Below are 12,217 nucleotides of genomic sequence, written 5' to 3' on the forward strand. Positions count from 1 at the left end.
TAGTCAAAAGCAATCTTGAAAAAAAAAATAAACTGAGAGGACTTACTCTACCTGATTTCAAGACTTATACAGTTACAGTAATTAAGACTGTATGATGCTGGTTGAAGGATGGATACATAAATCAATGGAACAGAAGACAGAACCGAGAAACAGATCCACAAAGGCAAGATCTAGCTGAATTTTGACAAAGGTGCAAAAATATTTCCATGGATGATAGTTGTTTCACCAAATAGTGCTAAGACACTGTTAATCAGCATATAAAAATTAACATAATCATTTAGAAAACATAAATTAAGCCACAATATATTACTACCATATACTTACTGAATGGATAAAGGAGTCGTAATGAGTGTTGGCAAGGATCTGGAGCAATAATACTCTCATACACTGCTGCTAGAATGTAAAATGGCACAACTATTTTCTCAAAGAGTTGGCTATTTCTTGGAAGGTTATAAGTATGCATAAAATATAACCCAGCCATTCTACTCCTACTTATTTACCAAAGAAAAATAACATAGGTTGATGCAGAGACTCTTACAAGAATATTCATAGCAGCTTTATTTATAACAGCCTCACACTGGAAGCAACTTAAATATCTGTTAGTGGTGAATGTGTCAACAAATAGTGATACATCCACACAATGGGTTACTGAGCAATAAAATAGATGAACTATTGATGTATACAACATGGAAAAATCTCAAGATAATTTTGTTGAATGAAAGCAGGCAGGTATTGTATGATTCTATTTATACAAATAGGGATAATGTATATTTTATCAAACAAACAGTTGTGAGGATCAAATAAAATTAGATTATGTATGCATGAGAACGAACTAATATATGAAAATGTTGTCATTTGTAGTATTTTCATTGAAGTAATACAATTTTTCAGTCATCTAACAATGTATTTCCTGGAACCAGATCATGACTCTCTTTATGGTTCATCTTTATTGAGTGTTTATTATTTATTGGCTTTTGGCTATTTATTTAAATCTCAACAAAAATCCAATGGGATAAGTACTATTAGTATCATTTTACAGATGAAATTGAGACCTAAAACAGAGTAGCAATTTGGGTTAACAGCAATAGAGCTCCACTGAGAATTAGGAGACCTGAATTTCTTGTCTTGACCCACAAGCTGTGGGAAAGTCTTTAACCCCTCTATTGCTATTATTAAATACCAGTAACAACTTCTCAGCTTACTTCACAAAGCTCTTGTGATGATCAAATGAAATAATGTGAAACCGGTTTATAAACCTAGAGTATTAATGTTATTCCGTGGAAAATTACATAAACACAAATATCTCTGGAAAGGTAATTTAAACAAAGTTGTAGAAAAGATAAAACAACACTATGCTAAGTCCTTTCATGTTTTTTCATTGTCCTTATTTATATTAGTTTAGAATACTTTATTTCAAAAATTTAAATGTTTAAATACTTAAAAGATTTCCAAATATTTACAGAATTGTGTCTGAAAAATTATGCACAGATGTTTGTCTATTGTTTTTCTTTAATAAAATTAGCTACTGTCTACAGTGATAAGCATTTTAATAATAAATAAGTCAGGAAAGTTATTTCTTAATATTTTAATTACCATTATAATTTGGCAGTAAAAATCACTTTTCACAAAGACATTACACTTACATTAACAAATCACTCGATTCATTCATTTTTGTTTTTCCATTTCTCCTGGCAGCTTTGTAAGAATCCATAACTTCAATATGTCTAACTCAGTTTTGCTTAGCTCATGGTAAACATCTGGAAAACTATGCAACTTCGTGGTCACTCCTAGAGATTTTAACATTGAGTTTGTCTCTTCTGCCCAAGAGTGAAGAACTAACTCATCTGCAGTACCATGACACTGAAATAATTCAGGAAGTACACCATTACTCTTCTGAAGAGCCTAGAGAAGAAGATATAAAGACAGAAAAGTTTAAGAAATTCCATTTAAGATCATTCTTAGAAATCAGAGAGAGCAGGAAAATTCCAATTTTACCAAGTCTTCAATAACTAATGGGAAAAAAAAAGACAGAGAGAGTACTGTCTGAGGTATACATTGGTGGGCCAGGCCTGGGGACTTAGCTGGTTCCTGGCATCACTCAATTTGTAACCGTGTGTCACTTACATTTATTCTATAGAGGACGTCTTAAAAATGGCCAAAGCATTTCCTAAAGAAACTGATGACTTGGGAAGACAGACCTCTTCATACAGTGTGGAAGGAGGGAGGAGTACAGAGCTAAGGCACAATCAAGGGGACAATTACATTTTAGTTCTCTATTCTGTATCTGCTTTATCATTTCCACTTCTGGTACCGAAGCTGTAACATTATAACTGAAGCTGCATCATATTCATAGATGAGGATATTGCTACATAATAAGTATGTGCTATGTAATTGATTTTTGTTTTGATTATGTTCATGATGCAATAAGCAAACCCAGCTATAACCATCATGCAGTTTTAATATGTATAAAATTTACATATACGCTCCCCCACAACCACACACATAATTATCCTTTCCTCCTTGACATTTTGCTTAACAATATTTCTTGTACGGGGATTTCCAAAACATTAATGATCGGCTGGAATTTAATCACTATGACTCATTTGGCCATGAATTCCAGGAATGGTCAATCCATATCAACTGTGCATCAACTGTGTGTGTGTTTTACAGCTTTATTACCGATTTTGCTTTAGTTTCAATATGTATATATTTCATCTTTTTTTCATTTCTTTTTTTAAATCTGGAAGTTACCTGGTAAACAGCCGATGCTTTATTCAGAAAACTAGAAAGAGCAAATACTCCTGCCACATCTTGATGATTTCTATATGCTAAATGCATTGCCATGCTTCCTCCCATAGAGAATCCTCCTAAAAGCAAAAACATACTTAAAAGAAAAAGTAGAACACATAAAATAATAATTTAGGATATGACATACAACAATTTTCCATATTTTTAAAATATCTGGAGACCTTTAAAGAAAATGCTAAAAAGAAATTTCGTCTACTCTAAGTTTCACAGACAAAGGCCTGTGATACGTAAATAACCCTGTTCTCTCTGTGTCACCACTGGTAGAGAGCTGTGCTCTACAAGGAGCTAGGATTAAACAAATATATCATGTTCACCAAGTAAAATATCTATCGTAATTCAAAATGAGTCATATTACAAGCATTACTTAAATTCTCAATATTTACTTATATTTTGTTTACACTTACAGAAACCCTCACAATGCAACTACAATTAATAATTTGCACCTTTTTGTCTTACTTGCTAAGCTGTGAGCTCCATAAGGAGTTATGTTTCTGGTGTCTGCTATATAATAGATGCTTAGTGAATTGTGAATTAAGAATGATAAAAAAAATTTGAGGAGCTAGTCAACACATTTTTGGATTACAATATTATTTTGGAAACTAATTTATGGTGGTATAATAAAAATGAAACATGTATGCCTATATGTAGTTTTTAAAACCAAAGTTTGAAAAAAAAATTAGTCAAACTGTTATTGTCTCTTTAATGTACCAACTCTATGCCAGTCACTGGATATATGCAGATTAAAATACACAGACCCTCCTGTTCAGGGGAACTTTGACAAGGAAACACATCCAACACAGAATATGGACATAGGTGTATGAGGTGACGGCAGCAGAGGATGGTGATTCCAGGCCTGACAACAAGTCAGTGACTCAGTGTGACATTCCTAAGCTTGAGAGAAAGCTAAATGACATCTCACTATATTCCATGAGAAAATACAGAATGTTAATCATGTAGCCACACACTCATAGAAATACAAAAATATACTTTGATGTAGAATTCAAATCTCCTAATTTCAAGTCTGCTGCTTTATTTCACTTAATATAAGTGTAAAGCTGAGCTCTTAAGAGACCATAAATTTGAATTTACTACAATAATCTTTTATACATGGAGGGAAATGAGGCCCAAGATTAGGTACACATTATTTTAGATATAAAACCATTAACAGTAATTTTGGAATTCGGATCTTTTGCAACAGAGTTTAATATACTTTCTACCATCCCTTGATATTTATTAAAATAGGACTACTTTATCTAGAATAGGCAGGTAATATTATTTTGGACTCAGAACACAAATACCCGAGAGAGGATTACCAGTCTGGCAAAGTTTAGATTTTTTTAAAAAGGCACACTGTGTAAATAATGAATAAAAGTTATCTGTGATTTTCAACATACCAGCAAGAAATAATAAGGTCTTATCGCAGCAGTAGCCCACCATGGACAAGAGCCACCTGAAAGGCTCTTTCAAAATACCCCCAATAACTCCAGATGCAGATACATCTAATTAGAAGTTCATAAATGAGCTTGGTGGGGGAGAAAAAAGCATAAGCATCTTAACACTGTATGTAAAATTTGCAAATGTACATTAGATTCCCCAAAAGGTTAAAAGCCACTGGGCTACATTATCCATGAATTTGTGCATTAATAAATCTTTGACACGTCCCATTTAGATATGAACAGCTTACATAAATACACAAAATTAGTATTTCTGGTAAACATTTATTGTAAGTACACAGAAATAATTCTCAACTTTATTGTTTTTTGCTACAATTCTAGTTATAGATTTCCCTCTGCTTATGAAGTTTACTATTTAATAACATCATGAGGGTTGTAAAGCGAAGACATTTTGAAATAAAATTCTTATCGATTTAATTTATTGAATATAAATTATTTAGATTTTGAAACTCTTAAGGGTAAGAAACAGTTTTTCTTCAATAATCAAATTTTCATTGAGTGCTTATGATTAGCTGAACAAAGTGTCTCTGTGGTGCACGCATACTAATGAGTCAGTTTCAACTTTACATGCTCAGTGGTAAGTATAGTGCTTTGCACATAGCAGTTAACTCAATAAAAATTTAACTGAATTTTTAGAAACCGTATGTTATGGGTTTCTAATGAAAGTAGTAAAAAATTTACAAATATCTCTTAAGCTTATCAAAGAGACAACACTAAGGAAACTAGTTCTAGTCCTGCCTGTGATACTCCCAAGCTGAATGTCTTTGTGTAAATTATTTAAAATGCTGGATTTCATTTATAGTAAAACAAGATAGATGGACTAATCTCTAGATTTTCCATCAACCTTTTAAATACAAATACTTAATCAGTTATAAAAACTAAAATTGCGAGAGCTTTTAAAATGTACAGTTACTGTAAATACAGAAATCTACTTTCAAGTTTACGAATCCCCTATCTCTCAGAACACAATTCCAGCTTTCCTAGAAGTTCACAGAATAGATCTTAGCAAACACTCACTTCCTTCATCTCTTCCAATCTCCCCTCTGTTATTTACAGCCCATTTACTTACAAAGGAATTGCTGGTTGCTTAAAATCAAACACACTGTTAATAATAAAACTACATCTCTAAAATAGGAGAGAATGTGAGAGAGGAAGAGATGGGATTTGAGCAAAGAGTGAGACACGGAAAATAAAAAAAGACCATGATGTTAGGGTGGGGGCAGTAATTACATGTGCAACTGGGCATTTAACAGTTTCTCTGTAGCAAGGCAATATTCTTTAACAGAAGGAATCATAACAAGTTATACTAGAAATTTTTCTTAGCATTGAATTCCTTAATGGAATTTATTAAATGGATCTTTATTAAACATAAAGTTCAAAATCAGACATTCTACATACTGCCACTTCTGCTGCTGATTCTTTTCATAAAATTCTGGGACATAAAGACTTAACTTTCACTAGAATTTAAAGATGATGGGAGCTGGGATTTTTGTGTTTTATTCACCAATGTATCCCTCTACGCTTACAACAGTGCCTGGCACACAGAAAGTGCTTATACTTATTAAACAAATGAACAATGTAACTGTAACTCAGTAACAATATCTCTGCAAAGAGACAAATTTATCATCAGAAAATATAGGTTTTTGGTGATTTAATTTGATATAAAAGTAAAGCTTAAAAAAACCTAGGAAATCTAGGAATGAATGATTAGTGTGCTCCAAGCCCATCATTCCTAATCTGACCTCTTAAAAATAAAGATTTTAGACCCAATCCCAGACTCACTAACAAAATCTCACTGCATATGTCTAATTTTTAAAAGCTCTTATGCCATAAATCAGATGTCTGAGAATCACAGCTGTGTGGCAAACAATTCAAAATTAAGTAAAATGGATAAAAACAGAAAGTTAAAATATGGTCACCATTTAAAGAAAAATCCACAAGCGATAGATAACAAGGCTGCAGGGGCAAATTCATTATTTTTTTCTGAGAAATTTAAGAGCCTGAATTATGTGTCTGCCAAATGTAACTAATTAATATTTGAAATATGCGAGTGTGACCAAGGAACCAATTCTATATTTTATTTAACTGAAGAGCCACATGTAGCTAGTGGCTAGATCATCTAAGCTGTACGAATGATTGAAAAAAGCTTCAAAATTTATAAATGAAGCAAAAATAAAATTAGTATTTCATAGATAATTCTGAGGCTAAGATAAAGATTATTAAAAGATAAAATGTAAATAAAAGATTAGTAGGCAAAAACTTACATTAAAAAGAGATTTTAAAAGCATAACTATCAAGAAAATTTTACATATGAAGTGACAAACACTTCATTTTTGTTGACCAGGGAATGTAATCACTTTATGTAGTTTCAGAGCCTTTTGATGGTAACAACTTAAAAAAAAAAAAAAAGAGAGAAAGAAAACATTTACCCGCACATAAAATGTCATTATGAATACACATAAATGCATCCTGCAGACATTTAACTTCATGTTTAATTCTCATAAGTTACAATGAAGAAAAATACACTCATTGAAATATTATTATTTTAAGATTTAATCTAAGTCACTTTCCCATTTATGATTTTGTGAGGTAATCTGTAACTCCTCACTAGCCGTCTTTGACAATACAATGACCTTTAGCATAGGACACTACTGTGAAAAGGGACTTTGTGTATTTTTTCCTAACAGAAGAAAATTTAACACAAAGAACTAGTTATTTGAATTCAATTTTCCACCTAAGAGTCTAAAAAATGATATAAAATCTACTGTTCAATAAGTAAATACGAAAATAGTAAATCCACTGTAGGTAATGGTTATAACGGGTATTTACGGTTGCTGGCAAAGTATTTAAAATGTCAAGAGTTAACATTTCAACATACACTTAAGATTAACAAGCTGAATAAAACATGTTAAAAAATAATAAACCTGGCTTTATGAACTCTTTGTATAAAATAAAACAGAAACAATCTATAAAAAGACTATATTGGGAACATTAACATAATCAATCTGAAAGTAAAATCCTTAAAAAAATCCACTTACAATTAAAGTGTGCTATCAACTGAAAAGAACTTTAAACATGCAATAAAGTCCATTACCATTCTAAATTTCAACAGCTCTTCCATTTAACTGGGGTACTATTATAATTATTATTCAGATTTGGGAATACAGAAATTATGACTATTATATTTATTTGTATATCTCCTCTCATACAAAACTTGTGGGATAAACAAAGTATTTATTTTCCTCTATGGAAAACTGTTAGAACAGTCCAGAGCCTTTAAAGTCCTACTAGTTGTTGAAGAAACATAAAATGTTTAATTAAAATACATATATGTTCAAAGAAAGTAGAAGAATGCTATCATTCTGAAGTTTTAGCTCCCAGCTGGGCTACAGAGAAAACGTGTACAAGTTCAGAAGAAGGCAGGCTGGAAATTTTGATGCTGGACTTCATCTTGGGAATTCTAACTATCCTTTCATTTATTTTTATTTTTAATCTTATTGCAAAATTAATATACACCCATTGTACAAAATGTTTCTTGTACAAAAGTTTCTTGTACAAAATTTTACAATAGTTTGTACTGTACAGAATAATTTTGACACGTTCTCTTAAATTTCATTTTAACAGTTAAACTACTCTACATGTTCAATTTATTTTTTTCATGTAATACTAATTTGAAAGTCTTTCTACAGAATTACAAAATTTTATAATTATTTTTAATTGAACACATACTTACTGAGTGCTTTTTATGTGTGTGTGCATATAGTACTTAATGGTTACATAATACTCAATTCTATTAATGGGCCATCATTCCCTTAACCATTCCCATCATGATGGATATTTAGATCATCCACGTAAATTACTCCAGTGTAGTTCCAGAAAGACTTGATTCTCTCTGCTTCAAAATTCTGATAATATGCTTATATTATCAAAATTCTGATAATATGCTTATATTATCAAAATTCTGATAAATCTGTTCATATCATTTGTCAGGTTCTATACATCCTAGATCTAAGTTAAGCCTAAATTATATCAGTAGTCTCTCTTAACAACAAATTATCACCACCTAGTGGCCAATAAAGGAAGGTATTATGGGGACCCGGGTTCTAGTCCCAACTCTGTATTAGCCAGGAATCACCTTGAATTTTAGTTTCTTCACCTCTGAAATGAAAATAATTATATCCTATTTTACTTTTACCTACTGCAAGGCCCAGGAGATCTAATGTATATTAAAACAACTTCAGAACTTAAAACATTACCTAAATATAAAACACTGACATGCAATGGCAATTTAAAAACTATCCAGTGCAATATAGATGCCAATTAATTTAAAGCTATCTCTACCATATGTACTTTCTAAGCACAACAGTACACAAGGGAAAAATGATATACCTTTCTCCAGTTTCCTGTCTTATACAGAAACAAACTAGAAGGAAATGAAGAGTTCAAGACAGGCTTTAATAATGATGGAGAATGTACTGCCAATAAAATGCTTATATTCTGCACACTGGACACTTTTAATATGTTAATAAAGCCAGAAGGAGGCAGGATAATCTATTATTAATAATTTTCTCAGAATACAGAATTTGAATCCTGGTTCTGTCAATGACTATATTGCCAACTTTCGAAAAGTAATTTAAAAGTCACTATTTTATTGCCTGTTTTCCCTAAGTTTTATCTTAATGTCTGGTAGAATCATACGAAACATAAATATACAAAAATAAATTTTAAAAAATCAACATTTTTCTTATATTCCTAATGTACAGAGTGAGGATCCATGAATGTCTCCAAGGAACCCCCTTTAATTGAACATCCCCTGTAATAAGCCTTTTGCTGAGTTCTTCCTATCTTAACAAAGTTTATTACTTTTTTCTATTAAGAAAGAAATGCATATCCATTGCAGAAAGCTTAGAAAGCAAAAAATTTTCATAGCTAAACCCCACAGATAATTAAAATTTTAAATGTAATTTTACTCATCCTGGTATTCCTCAAGTCTTAAAATAGTGTGTCAGTTTAGCATTTCATCATTCTACTAGATCTATTGCATTTGCTTTCTTGCTGTTTTTCTGACCTTCACACTGACTAGTCAGCCCTCTAGAGTTGTCAGCATAATCTTTCTAAAATGCCCATTTGATCATATCATTCACTCCTTGTATATAATTCAATGATACTAGGATTTGGGATGTACACCAAACTATTTCCTGGAAGGATTTAATGTGTCCCTTGCTTTCTTTCATGAACATGTTTCTCTCCTTGTTTACCAGTCACATTCTCAATTATTCTTCAAGACTCAGTTGCCACTTCAACAAAGTAGTTCTCAACTCCCAGAAAGATTTACTTCTCCCCTTGCTGCTTACACTATACCTTCTACATTGTTCTTCAATAATACCTGTACAGTATTAGAATACTTGACTTCCCTATCTGCCTTACTAGACTGTAAATTTCTGTTTCTTTTATACTCCAGCACATAACATTTTATTGACAATTTGAAAATATAATTTAGTGAGAAGTATCATTTTTGACCTGTCCAAGCTAGACACACTACCTAGAAAAGGCAGAAGATCATATACTGTAAAAAAAAAAAAAAAAAAAAGTTTCTAAAACTGAGTTCAACCTAACAAAACACCACTAATCAAATCCACAAAGAATGGGCTCCTATCTACATCAAATACAGAGAGTAGTTTCGTTTATAAAGTTACACAAACACAACTACACTCTCAGACATTGGGTCCCATTAGGACATACTGTCTTACATTAAATCAGAAATCTGAACAGATTATTAAACAAAATAAATAAGGTTAACAACTTTTGAACCTATTACCTTCATATTTCTTTTCCAATCTTACATTTTGCTAGTTTTTCCCATTATAATTCATTTTTAAAAGAAACCTAGCCTGGGCCAGGCATGGTGGCTCACAGGTGTAATACCAACACTCTGGGAGACTGAAGCAGAAGATCACTTGAGGTCAGGAGTTTGAGACCAGCCTGGGCAACATAGACAGACTCCATCTCTACATAACAGAAGCAAACAAAAAAAACAGCCAGGCATGGTGGCAAGTGCCTATCATCCTAACAACTCAAGAGGCTGATGCAGGAGGATCACTGAATCCAGGAGTCTAGGTTGCAGTGAGCTATGATCACGCCACTGCACTTCAGCCTGGGCAACACAGCAAGACCCTGTTTCAAAAAACAATTACCTAACTTTATTTCTCACTATGGATTGTGTGTGCTTAACAAAAATTGTTTGGAATCTCAAATGCATTTTTCTTCTATTTCCCACTGAATCCCTCCTTCATTAAAACATTATGAATAGCACTTAAATCTGACCTAACAACTTAAATGTACCCAATAGACACTGTACAAAAGTATAAAAGCTAGTAGAAAAATACTAAACAGTAACTCTTGTTTAAATAATCTAGGAGCAATGAAAAAGAAAGAGGGAAGCAGAGCTCATATACCACTGAGGAAAAAGCAAGCAGCTGGTAGGGAAGAAACAACTAAGCTACCTGTAAGTCTCCAAGTGGTACCACTGTTCCAGTATGGCCTTTTGCTATCCAGGTGACCATAGGATGAGTGGTATGAAGTATGTAATAATGGCAAGAAAACTTTTTCAACATTACATGTCAGACACATTTGTAAGTATTTCACACGAACTGACTAGTTCAACTATCACAACTCTAAAAGGTAGGTATTATTATTATCATCCAAGATACAGAGAATAAGGAGACTGGACACCTACAAACTGGGGAATATAGGATTAGAACTCAGCACTCTGAGTCTAGAGCCCAAGTTCTTAATTATGTTATATGATGTCAGCTTAAGGGCATTTGTAATTATGATGTTTCTAACTCAGGGAATACATACATGAGAAGTTCAGCTAGATCACTGGGGTAAACAACAAATATATACGAGAGGTTCAGTTAGATCACTAAGATAAACAACAACCACAACAAAAAACTGCAACAAAAGACTTGAATACTATTTGCTCTATGAATCAATAACTAATGTATGTGAAGAATCCAGTATATGAAAAGTGGGGTAATAGGACTAATGTTTTGTCACAGTATAAGAGGTCAAGAAACGTGTGTTTTGTGGCATGTGTATAATTCCATAAAACTTAGTGAAGAATTATTTTCACTGGCTGGTTAAAGAACTATACAGTTAACAAAAACAAACATGACAGCATTTGTACTTTTGTGGTCTCTTTCTGTATCTCAATGTAGAAAAAAGAGGCTTTATAGACATTAATTAGCTCATCTCACAAAAAATGTTTTTACCCCCACTTTAATTTGGTATATTATATATTATAATATGAAATTAATAAATCTTAGATTTTATAATTTCATAATAGTCAACATATCTTCCAAAAAGAAATTTTATTCTCATAAACCCAAAAGAGGATTAACAAAATACTGACCATGTAACTGTTGCTTTAGAATTATAAATAAGACTGTCAATTTTAACAAGGTTCTCTTGGTACTTCAGAAAATATTTAGTTTTCCATTATATGGTAGAAAGAAACAAAAATAAACTACAGATGAGTCAAATAATTCAGTGTAAAAAAAAAGCAACACTAGAAAAACCAGTAGAAAATTTATTTTATATTCACCCACGTTCTAATGAGAAAACTTACTTAAACTCAGAAATTATTTCAAAAAAATTATAAAAGATTTTAAAAGTTTTTTATGTCAAACTATAATGGAATTGAAAATAACAAATTAAGCGCAAATTAAAATTAGTTACCACTTCCTGTGTACTTATTTTGAGAAAAAGTTTTTCAAGACCATATTAATCAATGTAATAAGGTTCTAATTCTTCTAAAGATGGTTGGAAGTATCAACTGGTATGCTTTTTTTGTGAAAGGAATTTGATAATACGTATTAAGAATCTTAAAAAAGTTCAGCTAAATGTAAGAATCGTTGGCTTTAAAATGAAATCAAGTTAGATTCAAAATTCAT

The 12,217-nt window shown here is 31.9% G+C and overlaps 1 protein-coding gene across 6 annotated transcripts in view; it reads right to left on the minus strand.

The window, feature by feature from the left end:
- Positions 1 to 534: 534 nt before the first annotated feature.
- Positions 535 to 12,217, minus strand: part of LYPLAL1 (lysophospholipase like 1) — a 38,828-nt gene continuing 27,145 nt past the window's right edge. For 5 of the 6 annotated variants that reach the window (XM_009237530.4, XM_063723449.1, XM_063723451.1 and 2 more), the window contains 2 exons: positions 2,752 to 2,867; positions 535 to 1,902 (listed from right to left, as the gene is read on the minus strand). In XM_009237530.4, the coding sequence (XP_009235805.2) occupies positions 1,666 to 1,902; positions 2,752 to 2,867 (353 nt within the window). In that variant the 3' untranslated portion in view covers positions 535 to 1,665. 6 annotated transcript variants of the gene reach the window in all.

This window comes from Pongo abelii, chromosome 1 (assembly GCF_028885655.2).
Source record: "Pongo abelii isolate AG06213 chromosome 1, NHGRI_mPonAbe1-v2.0_pri, whole genome shotgun sequence".
In the NCBI taxonomy this organism is placed as follows: Eukaryota; Metazoa; Chordata; class Mammalia; order Primates; family Hominidae; genus Pongo; species Pongo abelii.